Consider the following 23,513-nt stretch of genomic DNA (forward strand, 5'->3'; position numbering starts at 1 on the left):
GGCTGTGGGGACGCAATCTGAGCCATTTAACCAGATTATACAAATCACACATCCTGCTCCTTGTTATCGCTCCGCAATGAATGAACGCCTCGTAATGGGGTTCCTTTGCTCCCAATGAAGACATTTCATTAAAGAAGTGTCACAAGAGCAGAGATTACCCAAATCAATTATTTATATTTTGAGACACAGCAAATAATGCTAATTCTGCTATTACTACTACTATCAGTAATATTAATAATTGGAAGGAAAACAGCTGGAAGCAAATGCTCTCCTTTATGCTGTGGTAGCCTCGAGGATCTCCAGGAGGGATTAGCCCAGTCTGCTGTGGCTGCCTGGGGGTGCAGTGTGACAGAGGTGGCACACTTGGATCCCAGCCATCCTTTATGAGCTCGTGGGGCAGCATTCAGAGCCTGTGACGTTGGCATTTAATTTCTGATATCATTCTTTCACCTCAGAAAGGCCCCCTGGCCTCAGCCTCCCTAAGCATGAAGGGGTGGAGCTGTGCTCCCAACCTCTGTGGGGCTGAGTTAATGAATGTTTGTGAGGCTCTCAGGGATGAAAGGCCACAAGCTGAAAACTATCGTTCTCCAACCACGGCAGGCAAGGCTTAAATGAGCCTGGAAACTGCACAGTCCTTTGTGCTGTACATCCGTGAAGCAGACTTGAATCAAAAGGCACACTAATTCTGCGGTAAAAAAACAAAAGAGCACAAAAATCCCTCCAACAGAATAAAATTCTGGATTTAAAGTGAAGAAATAAATAAAATCCTGAAGCATTAAGCTGCCCATCATGGGGGTTTGCCTTTTCTCCTCCACGTGAGGCAGATGTGGGTGGAAGTGCTGGGCAGGCCATGCTGGGAAAAAGGTGCTTGTGAGTGTGCACGTGCGAGGAGGGTGATGGGACATGACACAGAGAGAAGGAAAAGGAAACAATTTATTGGGAATTATAGTCTGGAACGGCCTTCTCTCTTTTTCCCCACTCTGCATCTCACATCTAGAAACACCAGTATGGGTCAAAAGCTGTGAAGTACCAGACCAGCTGTGGCAACAGAGTGGCAAATAAAACAGTGAGGTTTATCTCTTAATTAAACACCAGAGTGTTCCTGCTGTGGCTTTTTCATGGTGTGCCAGCAGCAAAATGCAAACCTGGCTAAACCCTTGGCTGAAGGGCACAAGTGCTTGTGGGGTTTGCCATTAGGAGAAAGAAGAAACCTTCCCCAGATATTTAATACAGGGGAGGAACCAGGTTCACTGTCCTATTTCAAAGGGAAGGTGACACACAGGTGTGAATTACTCATGCAAGAGAACATGTGTGGGATTATGGGGGAATGATGATGTCAGGGACACATGGAATCATGTTTTTCTCCAAACCCCATGGATTAAATACAAATCTATCATCACTTCTACATGGCTTGACTCACAATGTGCCTTTAATCTCATTTTTTGCATTCCATTGTTTTAGGGGAAGGTGAGGGACAGTTTTGCTCCATTCAAGGCAATATGGGATGGAGGGTGTCCTCGAAGGGTCCATGGTCAGTACAAGACTTCACACATGAAATTACCAGGGAAAAAAAGAATTTACAAGGTCTGTTCTCAGCAAGAACAGCTACGAAAATGTAGGATTTTAGCGGTTCCCTTGTGATTATTTTTGCCCCCAAAGTTCCTGATTCCTCTATGGAAAGAAAGAGAAAAGCCAGAGAACATGAGAGCAGCTGAATTTCAATGGAAGGTGAAAAATTGCTTTGTACTTAAAAAAATTAATCCACTGGAATTTTGTGGGGAAGGATACAAATATTAGCAAAGTGATTTGAGGCAATGAGGGCTGAAATGTACAAACATTCCCAATCCCTAAGAAAGCAAAGACTGGATTGTGCTTCTGCAGATGTGCAAAAGCACTGAACACACTTTAAAAAACAAGTTTCCTCAGGCATGTTTGCAATGAAAACATCACAATCTTGCAGAAAAAATCTAAAATAACTTCTGTGACCATTTGACCAAATTATCTTAAATGCAACAGCATCGCTGTTTCCCAAAGACTGAAGAACAGACAAAATTAAAAACAGTGACCCTGTTGCTGCCAGGGAAAAAATGAAGGTTTTTCACCCTGGATCACATTTACACATACTCCAAGTGCAATAATTAGTGGCTTTAAAGACATCTGTGTCCAAAGGCACCACAGCAAAAAGAAGCCATCAACATAATTCATCATCCACAAATGACCCATGCTGTGAAATTCCAGGCTATAAACAAAGCGAGGGAAAATGCCTTTGGACAGAGTCACATCAGCTCAACTCACATCCTTTAGCCTGGAAGTATTTTGCACATCTGATCCCTGCACTCCCACATTCTTAACTGCATTAAGATCAAATCAATCACTCGCTCCACACTGCAAATGATCCTTTTTCAAAGAGCTGACCTGGCAAACATTTCTCTTCCCAATGGATACAAAAACCAACTTATGGGAAGAGCTGTCCCACCACTTCTTCCTGCATCTGCCTTTCTATGATCCAGCCTCAGACTGCACATTGAGGGATGTCTTTGCCAAAAATTCTCCATGGTGTGGTGCAGAACTAAGGGTGTGTGATCACAGAATAACAGAATATAACAGAATAGGCTGGCTTGGAAGGGACCCTCAAGCATCACTGAGTCCAGCTCCTGGCCCTGCACAGCACCATCCCCAAGAGTTCCCAAAAGTATGGTCTGAAAGCTTCTTGAACTCTGTCAGGCTGGTGCTGTGACCACCTCCCAGGGATAATCACAGTCTAGAGGACATATTTTGGTGCTGAGGAGAAAATCCACGTGCTTTGCCCGGTTTGGAGATACCAGACTCAGAAACTACAGCTAAGTAAGTTCTTTTCTTCAGATCCATTCTCTCAGAAAAGCATCCTGAGAAGGAATGAAGCGGGTGGGGCCGGAGCAGTGCTTACATCCATGAGTGCAGCATTGATGTAGTTGCTGGACTCGCCATCCACGGAGATGAGGAAGGGCAGGCAGCGGTCCAGGGGCAGCACGTCCATGCAGCGGTTCTTGTCGTGGTTGCGGGGCAGCAGCCCGATGCTGCAATCCTCCGGCCGCACCCGCGGCGTCACGATGTTCAGGGTCTGTGCAGGGGCAGGGAGCAGGGGAAACAAAGACACAAACAGGCTGAGTGCCTCGGAGTTCACTTCCAAGAAGGATGCCATATGCCCAGTATGTTTGTTTGAAAGGGACTCAGACTGGCAGAGCTTTGGCATCCCAGAGATAAAAAGGAAGGAGCATTAAGAAGCTTGTTGCTGTTCTAACACATTGCGTTTTGCAGATTGTCCTGAGGAACTCTTCCAAATGTTGTTAGCTCCAGCAAAAATTGAAAGCACTATACCCCTCCCAAGCATTTCCAGCTCTAAACCCCCAGAGCAGCCAGACAACATTCCTGTTCTTTCCTAGAGGCTGGAAATAGGTGTCACAGGTATAAGATGCAGTTTGAGGTGGTGATGGAGTGAAACCTCCTCCTGTTTCAACCATCCTTAGGGTGGAAGCACAAATCCTTCTCCCTCTGCAAGGGGGTCCTGTGCAGGTGTACTCTGAGGACCACCCAGCAGGTCAGACTGTGTTCAGAGCCTCTGGTGATCCCTCAAGCTACTGACTTATCTTATAAAAACCTAAGATCAAATGTTGTTTTGAGGTTTTTTAACAGAAAAGTCTATTTGTTTCATACATTATTTAGATTGCTACTTTCCTTTTGAAGTGACACAGAGGATGCTTCACTTACACAGTCATACCCAATCTCTGGGGCCCTGCTTTCAGTCTTTGACTGTTGTCTGTCTTTTCCACAGCTTGACAGACTACGTTTCTTTAAATTTATTTTTGTTTTGTGTTCCCCATTGTGGAGGCCTCCTGACAAACCAGTCCAGCTTGGTCAGCAAGGATCAAAACTCAGAAATCAAAGTGAATGCATCTTAACACCAGTGCTTAAGTGGTGGTAGATCAGTGGCTGTCTGATGTCATTGTATTTTCACTTTTACATCTCCTCTTGCTGAGCAAAGCCCATGGAGTCCTACAGTGAACTCTCTGCAGCCAGAAGAATGCAAAATATTTAGGGGCTAAAAAAAAAAAAAATCTTACAAAGAACTGGACTTCTGCCACAGAGAGGTTATGAACGAAGAAAAGAGGAAGGTCAAATAATCCAAAACAAAAGAAAGTGTCAAAGTATGAAACTTGAGATAATATAGCTGCTCTTAATGATTCAGGTTCTACGTGGTCTGGAGATGGAAGGCAGGGAGTCTGGCTGGGGAGACAACAGGAAATCTCAGATCTCTGACAGTGCAGATAATCAGGCAGGTGACTTGCTAGTGATTTAGTCCTGCCTATTTTATGCCACTGCCCCCTCTCCCTTGTTCCTGTACTGATTCAGATTACAAAAACCCTCCAGAGCGAGCTTTTGTATGTCCAGACAACATGTAGAGCATGAGAAACACATCCAGCCTTACCTCAGGGCCAGTGGGACCTAAATACCACAAACTGCAAGCACAGGTCTATAGTTAGATCAACTGCTTCCTAAAGATTGCAGCAAAGAGGCTTTGCATTAAACCCAGACAATCAGGGCTGAGGAACGCTCTGAGCCAAAATCCTGTAAAAATAGATTCTACAACGAGACAGACACCGAACCTCTTATGCAAAGCACAGCAGAGCAGTTCCTTCCCACAGGAGCTGCCAGCCCCTGGCAGCTCAAAAGAACAAGCACAGAGGCGACAAATCCCGTCTCATATCATGACAAAATGCACCCAGCAAGCAGTGGCTTTTTTTTTAATAGTGTGGGTTTTTTAAACAGCATTTGATGAAGTTCGGCTCTGGCTCCTTCATGCCAAGCATTCAGAAGCAGAAACACTTTTACAGATCTGCTATCACTTGATAGAACCAGATCTTTTTTTTAATTGAACTGCCATCAGTTGGGATCCACATTCTTTATCTCACTATACCAACCCTGATGATTCCCTGTAAGGCTTCAGATAAAAGACACACATTCTCCCTCTGCACAGAGAGGGAGGAAAAGAGGCCTCTGACTCAGGCTGGGGCTCCCAAAAGACATTCTCTTGCTGCAAAAGACACTTTGCTTGGGAGAGGGGGTGGGAATTACTACAATTAAAGCAATCTCCACCCTTTTACTCTGACTATGAGTGAACTCAACAAATAGTAGATGTCTCTCTCTTTCCCATCAAACTCACCTTGCTCCAAATTTCCCACAATCTTGTTTTTTGCCTTACATTGATGTTGGCTCAAAATCGTAGAACCACAGAATGGCTTGGGTTGGAAGGGGACCTTAAAGCCCAACCATTCCACTCCTCTGCCATGGGCAGGGACACCTTCCACTATCCCAGGTTGCTCCAAGCCCCGTCCAACCTGGCCTTGGGCACTTCCAGGGATCCAGGGGCAGCCACGGCTTCTCTGGGCACCCTGTGCCAGTTTCTCTTCAGCCTCGCAGTAATGAATTACAGATTCATGGGAAATAAGACTGGAAAACTTAGTTCAGTGTTCAGAATTCTGGGTGAACTCTCCATGGTGTGAGAGGTACAACTGCACAGGGCCCATGGCTGAGTGTCCCAAGCCCATTTACCAGGGTGGGAAAAGCAACAGCGACAGGAAGCAAAGGAGGGGCCCCCATTTTGTTGCTTGCCCTGGGCAAAGAGCACTAATGGAGCACTTGAGAGTTTTACTGTCCATCATTTTGGGTTTCGTCACCAGGTACCTGGCAAAACATGGACAGTGAACTGAGGTGTTCATTGACATTTACTTAAAAATTAACAGTAGCCAAAATTGCTAATTTTCCCTCTCTCCCCTGCGTGGAAGGCTGTCAACAAGCTGATTGTCAAAGCTTGGAAGCACCATACGAGCCACAAGAATGGATAATAAGGCACCTTGAGGCATAAATGTTTCTGTATAAATTATGGAAGAAAATGAACAACACAATACTTATTAAAATAAGAAGTACAGCATTATGTGTGACAATTACTACCCTTGCTCTACTGGAATGATGGGAACAGTTTTTTCCTTGCTCAAGGTTGAGTAGTCCACGTTCAAAAACAAACCTCTGCCTGACCCAGCAGCACAACAAAAATGAACTGAAATCAGACCTTGGCACAGTGTCCCCCTTCTCTGCTCTGCTGGAAATCACGAAATAACACACAGAAATTGATTAAACACCTTCAATACACCAACTGCAGTGACTGAGACATATGAAATTACCTGAAACTCATCTTTTATCTGGCTGGAATTGGTCTGTGGATCCAATCTGCTGATGTTGTAATATATGGATCTGAACTCACAGACTGGAATGGCCGTGTTGCCACAGAGACATGCCTCCAGAATGGCATCATGGACAAACACGTACTGCTCCTGCACAGGGGAGGGGAGGAGATATTAAAGTCATATTTGGAATACAGATCATGAAATACCGCTCTTCTTTTTTCTTAAGTCATGCCCAATATGCACATTTGGCTCTGTTTCACATGGAGACAAATTACACCGTGTGCTGTGTGACAGCTTTGTGAGCATATTTCATCCATCATTGAATGTGAGGGCTCACATGTTCGTTTCAGATTTACATGGAAAATGGGGAGTCGGCACTCTCAGGAATGCTGGGGAAAAATGGGGGTGGGCGGAGGAGGACATCAGGGTGTAAAGCCTTTCTGTTCACAAGGTAATGGTCAGGGATGGACCTCCAATAACACCAAGAATCATAGAATTGTTTAGGTTGGAACAGACCTCTGAGATCACTGTGTCCAACCCAGCACTGCCAAATTCACCACTGAACATGTTCCCAGGTGCCACATTTACATGTCTGTTAAATCCTTCCAGGGATGGTGACTCCACCACTGCTCTGGACAGCCTGTGCCAGGGCTGGACAACCCTTTCAAGGAGGAAATTTTTCCTAATGTACAATTTAACCTTCCCTGGCACAACTGTACAGAACTAGCAGGTCACGCCCATCTGTCTCTTCAGAACCCTGGGTTCTGGGTATTTTGGGTAAAGCTCGTTGCCTCAAGTAAATATGGGAAGTCCAACAAAGTTAACAGTCCTTCTCTGTTCCAGGTTATTGTCCTGTCCCTCAGGAGGGGAAGGGGTTAAGGACACACATAAAACCTGTGCAACAGGATAACAGCTCCTCAGGAGTCTGTGCAGCTGCCAGGCACTGTGTGATGGAGCAGCTTGCTTAATCAGCACCCAGAGCTTGAATCAAGGATGTTTTGTTTGCTTAGCTTGTAATTGATATACACTAGGTACTACTGGAGCCTGCAGTGTTGCTATGAATGAGTCATGAGAGGCTTCAGGAGCTCTTTTTTCCCACTATGAGAATAAAATTAATCAGCAATGCACAGACCTAAACTTCAAGGTTTGCCCTCCTGTCTTGGAGGCCCCGAGTAGCTGCCAGTGAATTGATTCGGTGCAAATCCAGGCATGTTTAGCCACTGAAAGTTCTGCATAATCAAGGCACAGAGCGAGCCAGTGTTGACTTAATGAATTGCTGGGCAGAGAAGCTGACAGGAAAGCAGCACCTCGTGCAGGGAGAGTGGCTGGCACCCACCTCTGTCTGCACCAAGTTGACCCTTTGGGAGCGCAGCTCTCGCACGCAGTTGAATATATCCACCACGCCTTCGTTCTCTGCCATGTCGAGCATGATGTCGATGGCAATAAAGCACCCTGTCCTCCCGGCCCCAGCACTGGAAAAGAACAAACCAGGAGGGTCTGGTGATCAAGGGACTGTGGAGAGGCAGGGCTCTGTGGAGGAGAGAATAAGAGCAGCACACAAAATGCTGTCTCCTCCAGGGAGCTGCTCCCGCTCCCTGCTGGATTCATTTTTCTGTTTAAGGATTTAAGAGAATGAGGGGAAATAAGATTTCGTGAAAGGGAAGAGAAACAAAAGCTTCGTGTTATTGAACATCAACAAAATATTGCAAAAAATATTCATTATAATTTTACAGGCCAGGTCACCTGCACACCTCTGATCACACAGGGTGTGGGACAGCAGCCTCCAGGTTGCAAACAGACACAATTCCAGAAATTTTCTTCCCTGGGACTCTTTAGATGACATGCACACATTTACTCCAGTGGGCATGATGAAAGGAGCTCAGTCCTCCACCTCAAACATTTATTTTCCCTTTTTAATCCAGAGGAGTTTGGATCCTGAGGAGGGTGATTTCAAGTTATGGATTGTAAATTACAGAGAAAGCAGCTCGAGGCTACTCAAACCCTTCAGTTCAGAGCTCCCCACTGCTTGTGAGAATTGGGCCATCTCCTGCAAAACTGTGTTGTCATCGTGTCCTCCTTCCCCTCCGGGAAATCATCCAAGCTGCTTAGGTGTGAAGGATAGAGAGAGGAGAACGTCTCTTCACATTACTCTGAAGGAAGCAGGAAAACTCTGCTCAAACCAGGGAAACTTCAGCTGCATTGAAAACTCTACCAGAGCCGAAAGCAAGGAGATATGAATGACCATAAATTAATGGACCAGATTAATCAACTGCTGAATAGAGAGAAGATATTTTTCATTTGCAGAATTTTAATGAATAAGTGGCATTTCCTCTCCCTTTATCTCTCAGCTTTTCAGAATTTTAACAAATAGTTAGAACAGTTCTATATTTAGAGGATCCTGGCACTTCATAAATATCGAACAGTGATATTATCCAGCCAGGCATCAGTGGGGAGAATTTGGTAATTACCACTTAAAGCAAGTCATTAAAATTCAAAAGCAGATAAATAACAGGGAGGAAATGACATTTATTCATTAAAATGGGAAGGATGAAAAATCTCCCCTTGCTTTCTTGGTGACAATGAGTCAGGTTCAGACACCTTCCAGGGCCAGCCCCATGTCATGGCACCAAAGCAGCAAACTCAGGCCCTGAGCTCTAAATGAAATCTCCTCTGCCAACTCCACAGCCTTAGCTGTACTTGATTATAAAACTGACTCACTGCTTGCTAAAAAGAAAAAAAAAATCCAACAAAACACCCACCCAATCCAAAACTGCTTAAAAAAGATAAGATTTAATTGATTTTCCTTTTTAAAGTAGCTGTGGGATGTATTTTTTCTCTCTTTCTCAAGACACAGAGTGGGATCTAGAGGCAATTCCCTGTGGATGGATTAGGGGTGAGATTTTGGGACAGCCAGCTCTGCTCTCTAGCCTTGTGCTCAAGCCACATCTTCTTTAACTCCCACGTGCCATGAGCCCTGCAGATGTAGCTCTGGGTGTGTGGCAATGCCTGCCTTTCCTCGCATTTGAAGTCACTTAACCCCTTTTATTTACTAGCTGGAAGTCACTGGGCAAGTTTTTAGTCTGAGATTCCCACCCCAACTCCTGGGCTTTCAGGAAGCCAAGGTGCCCAAGGTCTGGCAGCCAGACCCAGCCAGACAAATATTTCAGATCATAAAAACATAAAATCATAGAATAGTCTGTGCTGGAAGGGACCTTAAAGCAGATGTAGTTCCAGCTCCCCTGCTGTGGGCAGGGACACCTTCCACCAGACTAAGTAAGACTTTTGATGCTGGTACAAAGCTGAGCTGCAGCACATGTGGGTACAGCAAAGCAAAGTTGCTTTGAAATTCCCTTTTTGTCAGCATTGTCCATTCTGCCACATGAGGTTTGAGGGCCTGGAATGGCTGTCCCAGACATTCACCACTTCCCCAGCTCTGCTCCGAGCATCCAACAGAGCACAGGCCACTGGGGAGGTCTTCTACATTTGAAAGGCCCTCTCTGACCTACTTCCATCATCTCCAACTCATGCCAACTTTAGGGAAGAAAAACACATTTCCCTTTGTTTCCTGGTGAGGCCCACAAACGATACCCTTAAACAGCTGTTGATTGCTGCCAGGCAAGGAGAAAAGAGAGGGAAAGGCTGCTGGAGGAGGGTGGAGAGCTGGCCTACCTGCAGTGCACCACGATGGGTCCTGCCTCCGGGGGGTTGAGGAACTTCACCTGGCGCACGAAGCCCAGGAGCCCCGTGGCGTAGCAGGGGACGCCGTGGTCTGGCCAGCTGGTGAAGTGGAACTGCCGAATCTCTCGGATCTCATGGTAGCCTTTCTGAGGAGACAACACAGCCTCTATTTTTCTTCCATCAGACTCCAATCAGCGTATTCTGCTCCCTGCTGCCTTCCCTCACGCAGAGGGATAACAAGCACTGAGCTCTCGCTAAGCATGGAAACGTGTCTGAAGCTGCTTTTCGCTCTGAAAAGGTTTTCAGCCAAATTCCAGTTGCCAGTGAAGTGGGTAACGCTCACATGAGGCCTGGGAAGGTGATTACCAGCTCCCAGTTTCAACCTGTGGTCTCAGAGTTCAAACCCAGCTCATCAGGGTGACCTCAGCCCCAGCATCCCATGGCTGTGTTTACCCACGTCCTCTTATGTCATAGCATAAACCAACAAAAATTCACTCTTAAATCCTACTCGTGGCATTGAAGCAAAAGCCTGGGGAAGGAACACCTTGAGAGTGGACATGCCCCAGGTAACAGCAGCTTTTCTGCCACCTCCTGCCAAAAATTCTCAGGTTGAGATACTGCTGGCAGTGAAAAGGGCAAAAACTGGTATCCAGAACCACCTTTTCTGGTGAGAGCAAGTTGCTGGTATGTGAAAATCACACCTTTATCTGCCCTGCAAAAGGGTAACCCAGAACTGTGGGTCAGCTGGGTTTTATTGTACAGGAAATGCGGGTGGAATCCAGCAGCAGCTCCTCTAACCTGTCAGATTTTGGCATTACCATTTCTCACCAAGTTTTTCAATGATTTAATGAAATATGGAGCTGATGTATCAGAAAAATGAAACAATATTCCCAGTGTGGCTGAAGTTCATTGAGCAGCAACTTTGGAAAAGCTTTAAAACCACTTACTGAGTGTTTGGAAAGTAATTTGGACAGACCTGGAATACTCTGACACTTAGACTTCCAATTTCTAATTACAAGTAACAAAATTTTCCAAATCTTGCTGGTTTGGGGATAATTTTTATACTCTTGCTTTTATTATAGTCTCATTTCTGCTGAAATGGGACCCTGCCTGGCATCCAGTTTAACTGGTACCTTTTTTCCTCTGCCATTTGCCACTGTGAAACAAGGCAGTTATTATTCCTGGCATGCCACCAGCTGTCTGCTGGCTTTTGGATGCAGTTAAACTTTATGCACTGTGGATTCTACTTTTGTGGCTACATCAAGATGTTCCTGTAAAATCATTTGTCCAAAAAATGGAATCCCTGTCAAAAATTCAGTTTCCTGAAGTGCAGCCTGTCCAAATAGCACAGCTCCCATCTCCAAGAGTGTTCCGGATGTGTTTCCCAGAGTTTCTGAACACAAAGGAAGTGTGCCACAATTTCAGCTTCCTGAAAACCTCCTTACCTTTTGGACAGTGAATGTACGTATGACATACTCTGCCAATGGCTCTGTCTCAATTAATGTGACTTTAATATCTCCGTAGACTTCTGTGTCATCCGGCCAGTATCGAACACACTTCACCTGGGGGGAAAAGCAAAAGATTGAGAGGAACTCGTTCAAGTTGAGTCAGAGCTGACCTACATTTTCTTCCACTTTCAAGATGAAGCCAGTGCAAATTGGGCTTTCTTCTGATCTGCAGAATTGCCAAAATTAACTGTATAAATTAGATCAAAATTCCTCTATCATACATAGAAACCACAGGGGGGATGTTTTTAAAGTTCCCTTTGTTGTCCATACAAATGCAAAGGATGCATTTAGATATTTTCTTTCTTTTTAAGTCGTTGAATTTCCATACACGCCCTGCCCATATCAGATGTACAGAACACCTGGCAGTCACTGCCACCATCCCTTCTGAGAAAAATCTGTGCTACTGCTCCTGTAATTCTGAACTCTCCCTGTTTAGACAAAGAATTTCAGTTCATGGGGATTGTGGGATACATGTTGAGACACTAAATTTGTTTGACTCTGAGCTTTCTTTATCAGATATGGACACAAACTTGGCATTTTACCAGCTGTGACAGGCTTCAACTAAGGCTCAAGAGAGAAATCTCCTGAGCAGGTAAACATATCCCAGCTTAGCCGGCTCTAGGAGCCATGTGCAAAACTACCAGAAGAAATAAAAGCAAGGCAGTGAAGCTCCAGAAGAAATATTTAGGTTAACAAAGGTTATCAGGTTATTAAATGCTCTAGCATGAAAGAGTGGAACGATACCTAAAGCTGAAGCAATTAGCTGCTGCAAAGCAGGCTTCATGTTCCAGTTCCAGTCATAATTGAAAGGGGTTTTATAAATATTAAATATGATTAATGTAGGTTTGTTGTGGGTTTTTTGTTGCTTGGGTTTTTTTCTTTTACACAGAGGCATTTATTTTGAGCTGAAGTGTCAGTAGAAGGTAAAACAGAATAAATAGCAATAAATGAACAGAAGCAGCTGGCATTCAACCATGAGATCTAAGGGAAATCAAACACAAAGCAGCTGAATTACTAATGGCTCGGAGTAAAGGATCATTTAAATTTTTCTTAGTACCAAAGCAATGGAAAGTGACAAACATCAGGACAAAATTTTTTAAGACCTCCCGTTTCTGGCTCAGAAAATCTCTGAAACAAAAATCATGCTGGGGAAAGTCACCCCAGACATTCTGCCTTCTTTTTCCCTGAGGTTTAGCCTACATCTTTTGAGTTTTTTATGTTTGGTCCCATGATGGGCTTTGGGAATTGCCTTGTGCTGACACAGGGATGTCTGGTCCAGGTCAGTCCAGGAGAGGGAACTGGTGGGTGTTTAGGAGAACAACACTGCTGGGTGGTCCCAGGATCCACAAAAACCTCAATCCACCAGGAGTAGTGACCTCAGGAACTCCAGGCTTTGGACTGTCTTGTAAAGAGGTCTTTTGATAGTTGGAGCACCAGTCACACATCCTCACTCCTCCAGATTTTTAGAGAAGTGTTCAAACCATCAGATAAAGAATAACTACTACAGAAGTACATTTTTCCTTCTGTACTGAGGAAGGAGACAGCTTCTGAGCTGGCACAAATTTGTATAACTGTGCCAAAGCCCAGACTTACAGCAGGAACACGATCCTTATTAGTCTAGAAGGGAAGCAGCTAAGCATTACAAAATCCAGCATTTTACAAAAAAACCCAGAGTGGTTGAATTCATTTCCTTACTGCAGGAAGCAAAAGGCATTTTGCTGCTGAGCTCTCCTGAGCAGCAGCTCTGGGTTAAACCCAGCCCTGATCTGGCTTTACACATCAGGAGTGGCACCTTACCCTGCCCACTTCCACCAGGTTGGTGACCATGACAACACTCGCAGAGTTTTCTTGCCAAATCATCCTCCAAAAATCCTTCACTGTCTCTTGCATCGGCCCTGGGGCAGGAGAGAAGACAAAAAGGACGTCTCAAGAGAGTGCATGGAATGCCAAGAACTCCTTCCAGCTGTTCTCCTGCCATTGTGCTGGTCCCACAGGATCCTGCTCTCCCTCTCAGAGCATCCCCCTGTGATTCAGGGTTACAGACACAAACAGCCTGGAGCTCTCTGGGAGATCAGACCCTTCCTCACAGCAGGTATTAAAGGTTCACAGAGAGGATGGTGGTATGCTACCAGCGGGGATGGCTCCAGCAGGTAACTGTGTATAAGTGATGGGACATGGAAGTACCCTACACTGAACCTGTAATTAAGGCTGTGTTGTAATTCACACCAGATGCAGCACTAATATTCCCTCATTTCACACTTTAATATTGATCAGTTAGGAAGGAGGAAGGAAACATGCAGAAATTAGCCCTTTTTTGAAGTTCCACCAGAAAAATTCCAGGTTCCAACAGCCGAAGTGCCAGTGCTCACAAGAGGTTTGTCAGCCTAGAGCCTCTCCCTGACCTTATTTCCTTTCTTATAGGAAATTCATCAAGTACCTTACAGAAGGTGATGTTCAAGTGCATTTCCTACCAGTTCCCCTCAAAGGCTCATCACTCACAGCTTATTCTCACTGCCCACCTCCAGCCATTTCACTCCAGAAGGTAAATCCAAGATCCACAAAGTCCCCTTTAGTTCCCCTCTCATACTTCATGCACAAACGACACATTCTAGGCTCTACTGCCACCTCTAAGTCTGTGGCATTTTTTATTCCTGCAGCTGAGGTTCTAAGTCTGAGTGCCTTGAAGATCTTGGAAAATTCTATATCCTTCCTGGTTTTTTGCCCCTATAAAAATTTTTCAGATGTTCCCCAAAACAGATGATGTCACCCTATAAACAGCTCCTACAGCAGCATAAACCAACAGTGGGTTCATAAATATTTAGACATACAAGAATGAACTTGCCTTGAGTTGCAATGTAATGGCGAGGCCGATGGTAGCCCTGGAAAAAAGAGAAAATAGATGAGTGTCTGTGAGATCACACCTCAGGCAAAGCCCACCAGGGATTGGAGTGCCAACTGCTGCACTCTGACCATGTACAACTGGTCATGGAATGAATGAATGAATGAATGAATGGGCAGCTGGGCTGCCCTGAGAGATTTTAAGTGAGTTTATCTCACTCAGGCTGAGTAACACAATCTCTTTATGCCAAAGACAGGACAGGAATGGGGCATTTTTTAACTATTTCCATAAAGAAACACAAGTCCTGTGTTACCTGAGGGTAACTCTGAAAACAGATAGGCAAAGCACTGCATCTTCTTGTTTGAAAAGAAGAAAGGTATGAATTTGTCTCTGTGAAAATTCTGAGGGCATCTTTTGTTCTTTCAAGAAACTATTCTAAACATTTCCTGTTCCTGTGACTTAGGAGCTGCATTCAAGAAACGCATGTTCACTGGATCGCTCTGCGTGTGAGACAGAGGCTGCTTTTCCAATGTCATTTTGTAACACTTAAAAATAGTCAATCTGTTTACATACATGCCTTCTGCACCACAACTTTGTGAGTAGTTGGCAAGTCTCAGATATCAACTAATGCTATTGTGAGGGGCTGATATTGATTTCTGCATCCATCATATTTAGCCCACATCCCACTTATGCTGGTGGATCTGTCAAACACAGGAAATCTCCATCTGTCCAGATTGGTCAGACAAAATAAACTAGAGACTGAGAACCTTCTCCCTGTCACAACAGGATGTTTGTACAACGTTCAGCTGTCATTCATATCAGAGCCACAGTCTGTCCCTGTGTCAGAGGCACCAAATTCATAAGCAGGCTTGTCACAGGAGAGTTTGTCACAGGGGGAACGTCCAGAAGCCTTACATCGATGTAATTGGCGTTGATGTAGTCGGAGTGAGGGTCCCCATCCAGCAGCTGCAATCTCACTCTTGAGTGATCATCTGAAAGAAGGAAAGGAAAAAAAGTGACAGCAACGATAAAGAGGAGTTTCTAAGTGGTCTGCTTTATCTGCTGACTCCTGCAAGTGTGGTATCATAGCTGCCCTGAGCTGGAAGGGACACACAAAGTGCAACTCCTGGCCTCAAAAATCCCACCATGCTGCTTGAATAATTGAACACTTACAATAATAAAAAGTGGACTAACATCACCAGTATTCCTGTTCCTAAAAGCCCTTTGTTTTGTGTTGAAGATGTAATGTTTAGATCCTTGAGTTAGTCATGCTCTGTGTTCATGAAATTCACTGCTGTCACCATAATCCTTACAGAGATTTGAGACAGGTTGCAAGTGTTGCCTGGTTTGGGAGTTTTGGGACAGACCTTTGCAGGGTGGATCTCCATGACAAAAACCGTTTTCCTGCTTGGAAGCTACAAACTCCCTTGGTTTCATCTGATCTCTAGAAACTGAGACAAGAACTAAAACTGACAAGACCAGGATATAATTAAATAGGTCATGACAGAGGTATAAAAGATTAGGAGGGTAAAACAGCAATAAAACCCTGCAAGTGAGAAATGGAAAAACCTAGAAGCTGGAAGGAAATACAAATGAAATCGGAGCATCATTCCTTTATGCAACTCACAGAACGTGAGGCAGCAAAATGGCATCGAGGTGATGCCTTTTCCTGGTGTTAAAATCAAGAGTCAAACATGGTTAGAAGGGAAAAAGGGATTTTGCCTTGGTATTTATTTTAAGGTGGACACGTCCAGGTCAAATGCACCGAAGTGCACACTGCAATGCACACCCCCGAAGATCGGGTATCACATTACTAATTAGCACATCTATCAAAGACTCCCCAGTGAGAGGCTCAAGTGAGCCCCCCCTCCCCAAGGAACCTTCCCCTGGATGGTTCTATCTTGGTTTACAGAATGTGTTCTGGAGAGGACCTTGGGGTCTGGGGCACACTAACCCCTCCCTACGAAGCTTCTAAAATGTTCAGTCTCCTAGCTGCACAAACAAGTCCAAGAATGTAGGCAAAAAGCACTGAGAATACAGAAGTTGTAAAAAGGTATAACGGGGTATAAAAGAAAAGGCAAAAAATCATCATGGCATCAGAGGCAGTGTTGAAAAAAACCAACAAAATCAGAAATGTTCATCTTTTTGAGCAGATTCAAAGTTACTTTAGATAAGGCAATAAAATAGCAGAGATCAATCTTTTCATCTCCCAGCATGCTCCACGGTTCAGACGCAGAAAGGAACTACCCCAGCGGGCAGATTATGTCATGATTTTCCACCAGGGGAATATTTTGATCTTTCTCTGGAACAGCTGGTGCTGGGCTCTGTCACAGGAGATACTCCAGAGCCAGGCTGCTGATGTGATTTGCTCTGGCAGTCCCAGCACTGGTATGCAATTAACTGCAGATCTGCTTCTAAGGGCCAGTTGCTTGGCAGGGGCTACTGGGTTATGGGGGTCACTGCTGGCCATGCTGCGCTCATTTTCAAATGATTTTTTAAAAGAAGTATAATATCGAGTCCATTAAGTTTATTTCCTCCCTACCAGCTCCATAGAGCATAGCTCTCAGCCAGAAAGGCATTAATGTTTAGCAGCACTTTGGAAAACACAGGCAGGCCTAAGCATGATTTACATTCAATTAAAAAGAATCATAGCAACGAAACATAGAAATATGAGGTGCTATTCTGCAGTAACTCAGTCAAAAGGGGTTTAGTCATGTCTTAATTAAATGTAGAATCAGATAATAATTGTGAAGACCGATGTGTGAGCAGTTCTGAAAACCAAGACTTGGATATACATTAAATATTCATTCAGCTGTGTAAAGGAATGATTCTACTCTGCTCATTCTTTGGGTGAGATTTACACACCTAAAAAAAATACAACCACATTGCTGTGTTTATCAAATCCCATATCTGCATTCAAAGGAGGTTCTGCAGGTGAATCCATCAAAAGCTCTGCTATATTTGTATTAATAAATATAGCCTTTGTAGACACAGGGAAGGGGGAATATTTCTCCAAGTGCTGATGTTCCCAATTACCTGCACTCAAGGCAACTACACGAGGAGCTGCAGTAAATCATGTGGTTAGACAGACAACAAAAGAATTTATACTTAGAGCAATTCACAAAGACAGACAAAGAGCTGATTAAACCGGACACGTGGATGAAATACAGGGAAACTCCCGTAGACAATTTCACACTTGCAATTCCAGCAGCAAAGGAAGCTTGTCAGGAGCCACATGAACAAAAGCAAAGCAAAGCAAACCCTGGAGCAAATGCTTGGGAGAGGAACATTTACTGACTCTTCACAAGAGAACAACGCTGGGGAAGTCTCAACTCATTGCAACAACAGAACTAAAAATGATGAGACCAAAAATGCCCCCAACGACAGGGGAAAAGAATCTCAGGTTCATTTTTTAATGAGGGACACAGACAATGTCTGTAGCTGGAGCGCTCTGAATAACCCCGGAGGAAGCACCTGCCTCTCCTCATTTAACAGAGCCAAACATCAAAATTAAGTTTCACCACCTTGAGCCACTTTTTAGAGAGAAAGTTAAACCAGGCAGGATGAACACATCCACAGGGAGCTGAATGGGGCAGACCTGGGAAGCAGACTGCAGAGCCCGGCCATGATTTCAGCCAATTATGGATAATTTTGGCTAAGGAAAAGATGCTCTGTAGGTGCAAAAAAGTGTTGTTGGTTTGTTTTCCTTTTTCCCTTTTTTTTTTTAAAGCCAAATATGACAAAAAACATAAAGGATGAAGAAATTGAACTGAAGATTAATGCTATTTTTTTTTTTAAAGAAGACATTCAGGTCCAATCATATTTTGACACCAAATGAAAAATGCTTTAAGCTGAACTTTGCTTTCTGAGGACAAAATTCAAGATATTTCACTGCGTATTTCACTAAAATGAGATTAATTCCTGAGGGAGATTTATTGCTCTTACAAGTGAGAACAGTGCAGCAGAAAAAAAAAAATCTGTGTATATGCAAAGCACACAAAATATTAATGATGTCTTAATGGTATCTTTAACCTTGTTCAAAAGTTTAGGAGAACAGTCTGGATAAAAGTTCATAAAATAACTTCCCTTGTAAATTTCTTTTTTCCACAAAAAAACTTTGGGATTTGACTTAAAAAAAAAAAAAAAAAAGCAAATTATTATGCTCTTAGTAGTAAGGATCTTGTACTTAGGGGTTTTTTGCCTAGAGACTTTAAAGGGCTATTTAAAGAACAGCAAATGCCTTTATTATATCCTCTCCCAGTGGTTAAAACTTATTTCTGATTCTTCTCTTTATCCACTGGACTCCTCTAGCCAAGGACACAGGATTCTTGGCAGGCTGAAATGAAAGCAGTGTTCAACTCTTCACTAAATTTATCAGACATCATATCCCTGTGTGTTACAAATGGACTCTAAGAAACTTTAAATATGGAAGGAGAAACAGAAAAACAAATTGCATTTAGGACTACAAAAAAATAGAAAAATCTTTAACAAATGTGTAAATGGTTTTATTTCTCCCTGTTTACTACAGTCCTTCTGCAAGTTACCAGAACTCTAAATTTATATGAAAAGTAGTTTGACTGAAAATGGGTCTTAAAACAGACTTCAAAAATGACAAGAATTTCACTGAAAAGCTCCGTGCTCCCATTTTAGCACAGAATTGTTACCATTTTAAACTCCTGTCAAAATTCCCATTAGTGATCATTTGAAGTATCATTGCAATTTTTCCACGTCTCATTTTGACACCAGTGCTGGATTAATCTCACACAACTTTCGTCACCTAAACATTACACAGCTCGTCTAAACTGCCTGTCAGGGCTCCCCACACAGCAATGGAGAAACACAGGCAGCTCTGGAGATTCAGCCTGGTTCTGGGACTAAAGGATGCTCTGACCTCCCTCTGTCCTCCCCTGTCTGCCCCCACTGACCCTGGACTGCGCCATGAGAGCTGGGTAACATCCAGGTGTGACAAATCCCACCCTCTCAGGATCATAGTCCGTGGATATCGCACAGACATGCAATAGTTTAAGCAACACAGAAGAAATCATGGAATAAAAATGCTTGGAAGTTGAAAGATTTCTGTTCTAAATCCAACACTGACGTCAGGCACTGGCACAAGCTGTTCATGCCTCATCTCTGGAAGTGCCCAAGGCCAGGTTGGACGGGGCTTGGAGCAAGCTGGGGTAGTGGAAGGTGTCCCTGCCCAGGGGGTGGCACTGGATGGGCTTTAAGGCCTCTTCTCCCAAACTAGTCTGGAATTCCAGGTTTTTTGATTTTATGCCTTATCCCTGTCTGTGGGCTAGAAGCGCTCTCCACCTGTGTGCCAGCTGAAAGCTTCTTCATCTCTTCCACCCCAAAATTCTCTGATTAATTCACAGTTTTCCAACCCAAAGCATATGGCAGTCAGAGCATGAAGGAAACAACGCAAATTCCTCTAGTGTCTTTTGTCATCAACCCCACAGTTTCTCGTGGACCATCATGAGACTTCAAACCCAGGGTGCCTCAGTGGGAAAAAGGAAAAGTACAGAAAGTGCTCTCCATCAGCTGAAACAAACACAATCTTACCTCTTCTCGTCCTCAGCTCTCATCTGAGAGTTTTTATTCTCCTATAATGTAATGGCTCTAAAGCTGGGCAAGATGGAGAGAAATCAAATAGAACCAAAGGTCCCACATAGCTTCTGGACATTTTCTCTTCTCTGTAATAGATTCAGCTCCCTCCAACAACAATAGATCCCTCCTCCAACAACCACTTTCTGATGCTCTTTGAAGGTCTCAATATCTGGGCCCTAAAGCAGAATTAAGTCATTTTGCTTCAGCACATAAATGGGTACACTGCCTACGCTTGCCCCCTAAAGAAAAACCTGGCATCTCCACAACTGTCTTTGTTTTTACAGCTTTTATAAAAGTGCAGGAGCAAAGCTCATGGGACTCTGCTCGTATAATAAAAGGTTCAAGCTGGAGTTTCCTCCAGCATGGTAAGCCTGTCTGCATCTTCCCACCATCCACAGGGGATTTCTGTGGTCATGCAGACCCCAAATCCACTGCTCCGCTTTTCTCTTGCTCCAAAACCTGTCCCAGATGGGAGGGAACCATGAAAAGCTGGGAGAGCTCTCTGAGTTCTCCTGCCTCTCCTCTGCATGAACAGATCAGCTCCCAGGTTGGTCTGCAGCTTTGGTTGGCAAATGTAAGAAGAGCAGGTGTTGGGGCTGGCAGCATGATCGAGGTTTTCAGAGAGAGGCACGATGTCAGTGCAGCTCTGGGAAAGCAGTGAGCCGAGTAGAACAGTCCTGTAACTGTGCTGTTACCCAGGAGGCCTGAAAGACAAGATCTAATCTGCTGTGATTCACTGAGCAGTGCTACTTGTTGCAAGGGCTTACAAAGCCACATTTTAACACCAGTCTCTGAAGCCGCTGCAGAAGGCAGATCAAAACCTGTGTCTTGGGGTGACTTTGTGATGTGTATCCCAAATCGCTGCCCTATGCCCAGAAATTAATTCTTGTGCCTTTCTATGCCTTTAAACTGAGCCTGAGAGGGGGAAGGAAAATTGAGCAAAACTTTCTCAAAGCAGTTTGCAGCTTGTTCAAGGTCACACAGAGATAGGGACTTTTTTTTCAGCTGCGGCAGGGGAGTGAGGCAGCACCCGGCCTGCTGCTTTCCAGTCAGCTTTTGGCCAGTTGTTCAGTTTCTTTTTTTCTCCGGAGAGAGACTGAGAGTTGAACTTTGCTTTTCCTTCCCTGGAATTTTGGATTTTCTCCCTTTTCTGCTGGACTGCTTCAACCTCAGAGCACATCAGGAGGACTTTCCACTGGGCACAGAGGGCCTGGCCCTGGGCCAAGCCCCAGCTCCGAGGAGACCAAAGGGAGGACTCGAACACTTTTTCCCAGGTTTTTTTCTCCACAGCGAGAGATTTTATTATTTAGCATTATTTTCCTTTTCCCATGTGTTTGGTAAATAAATAGTTTTATCTTCTTCACTTTCCTTCGAGGAAAACTTATTTTTCCCGAACCTCGTGGGGGGAGGGGTGGTAACCTGCCTTCTCTCAGAGGATATATTTCTAAATTTGGCCAAACTGGTACAACCTGACTTTCCAATTCACTCCCCAAAATGCAGCGGATTTGTTGTTCCAGGAGTGATGAAGTGGCAGCCGTGGTTAAATAAATAATGTTAATTGCCACGTGCAGCCTTTTACCAGATAAAGGAGCAGGGGCAACCAGTGCCTGCTCTGGGTCTCACCAGCCACCACAACTGAGGTACAACCAAACAGCTCAGGGTATAACCGTGTTCCACCTCCTCTGCTCAGGCTTTTGCCCAGTTTGTTTTCATGACCTGCCTGGAGGGAACCACTGCCCTGCTATTCTCAGCTCTGCTCTCCATCTTCTGTTCTGGACCCTGCCCCTGACTTCACTCAGGGACTTTGCCCAACTCGCCCACCAGTGGAGTCTGGCTCCAGGCTCAGCTGATAACTTTGCAATGGTTTTACAAAAACATCTGATGAATGATATGCTCCTTCCTTAGGCATTCCTCTTTCCTTCTCCCTTCTGAGTCTTCTCAATGTCACTATTGTAAATTTCTAAATTCTCCTTGCTGACTTTTAAAAGAGCCCTTGTCTCCTCCTCAAACTCTTTGTTCTGATATATATTTGAAGAGAAGAAAGCGCACTCCACCCTCTCATCCCCATTCTGAAATCTTTCCCAACAGTCCTCAAACTTGATCTTCTTTTCTGACACTTTATCCCGTGCAGATTCTCATTCCTTAGCTCTGATTACATTTTGCATTCCCTGATTCAAGTTCATCACCTCCTATCTGCACTGCTGCTGTATTTATATTTAGAGCTAAAAGGCTCACGTCACTCTTTGTTAAACAACAATTTGTCTTTGTGAATACCTTCCCTTAAGATAACATCCCATTTATCTTCCTTGATTTTGCTTCCTGAACTCCTCACATTTCACTTGGATTTCGAAGTTTTCTCCATGACCACTTTTAACATAAATGAGATGGAGGCTTTTGCACACAGTTTTGCTTCTTTTTGCCTCTGCTTTTGAATTATGCCAAGTGCTTCCTCAAAATCATACCGAGAAACAAAGTCTTTCACATTTCTTTCCTTTTATCATACCTTGGCACTTCCACTTTCAATCCCGTGTTTATAGCTGGATGATTCATCTGTCTTAGACTCATTTAATTGAAGTTAATTGTACAGACAGATAAATAGAGCCTCTGTCTGGAGGTCTCTCTTTGCCACTAGGGCACAGAAAGATCACAGTGAGGTGGAGCTGAAATTAAGGGAGACAACTTTCATGCTAATTGTAATATTCCAGTACTGTCACTTCCATTTTCCACACGGATAAAGAACACTGGTGAACTTGGTGACCTGCTCACAACCAACACAAAGCCAGCAGCAGAACTGGAATCATCACATCAGGGCTCACAAACTTTAATCTTCATTTCCAGATTTCATCTTTACCATGGGGTCCTTGAACTGAGCTGTTCTATGTCATTCCCCAAAACTGTCACATGAATCATTTATTTCAAGGCTTCAAAGAGAGGAGTAGTTATGTGTGAGGTGAGGTTTCATTATAGAGAAGTTGGTTTTTGTTGTTGTTTTGTTTTGGTGGTTTTTGGTGGGGTTTTTTGGGGTTTTCTTTTGTAATTCCTTAGTAAAATCTATGTGCTCTAGAGGAAATTCATTTTTAACCCAAGAAAAAAAATACAGTACAAAATATATCACTCAACATGACTTAACTTTGCTCTTTGAGCATTCTACAGATCCTCCCAGTCATGAAAATCTACGGCACATTCATTTATATTCTGATTTCTTGTTCGGATGGTCTCAAGCTTGCCTTCTCCAACTTGATGCAGCTCAGCAGCCCTTGAAAATAATGAATTCTCACACCTCCCCTCCCCAGTCATTATCAGGAATAGTGAAACACTGTGGTGAACTGCCTGGAGAGCTTGTGGGAAGCTCAGCTTTGGGGAGCAACTTTGGAAGAGGCTTCACAAATATCTGATAAAAATGAGGAAGGTGAATTTACTCCTGCTTTGGAGAATAAAGCTGACTTAAATGGTTTTATGGAGTCTTCCCTGCCCTGCAGTTCTGCTATGCATTGATATTCCTGTAACATCAACAGGAACTGATCATTGAAAGAAGTGAACCAAGAAGTTTTAGTGCATTTTCAGTTGCCTTATTATGATTCTGAGGCAGAAGTTAAGCTTGTCCCACCCTTCAAACCAGCACTCTGGGGACAAGCAGTGACTGCTCCACTGGCTACCGAC

At 44.0% G+C, this 23,513-nt stretch overlaps 1 protein-coding gene across 9 annotated transcripts in view; it reads right to left on the reverse strand.

The window, feature by feature from the left end:
- The window catches only part of PTPRT (protein tyrosine phosphatase receptor type T), a 434,461-nt gene that overhangs the window by 14,107 nt on the left and 396,841 nt on the right, over positions 1–23,513 (reverse strand). For 8 of the 9 annotated variants that reach the window (XM_042050521.1, XM_042050503.1, XM_042050476.1 and 5 more), the window contains 8 exons: positions 15,162–15,238; positions 14,250–14,286; positions 13,205–13,302; positions 11,345–11,461; positions 9,891–10,045; positions 7,558–7,693; positions 6,219–6,368; positions 2,927–3,100 (listed from right to left, as the gene is read on the reverse strand). In XM_042050521.1, coding sequence (XP_041906455.1) covers positions 2,927–3,100; positions 6,219–6,368; positions 7,558–7,693; positions 9,891–10,045; positions 11,345–11,461; positions 13,205–13,302; positions 14,250–14,286; positions 15,162–15,238 — 944 coding nt within the window. The remainder of the gene's footprint in view (positions 1–2,926; positions 3,101–6,218; positions 6,369–7,557; positions 7,694–9,890; positions 10,046–11,344; positions 11,462–13,204; positions 13,303–14,249; positions 14,287–15,161; positions 15,239–23,513) is intronic. The other variant, XM_042050484.1, reaches the window with a different exon arrangement.

This window comes from Corvus kubaryi, unplaced genomic scaffold, assembly GCF_017639235.1.
Source record: "Corvus kubaryi isolate FWS band 111438036 unplaced genomic scaffold, C.kubaryi_AGA036_p1.0 134, whole genome shotgun sequence".
Taxonomy (NCBI): domain Eukaryota; kingdom Metazoa; phylum Chordata; class Aves; order Passeriformes; family Corvidae; genus Corvus; species Corvus kubaryi.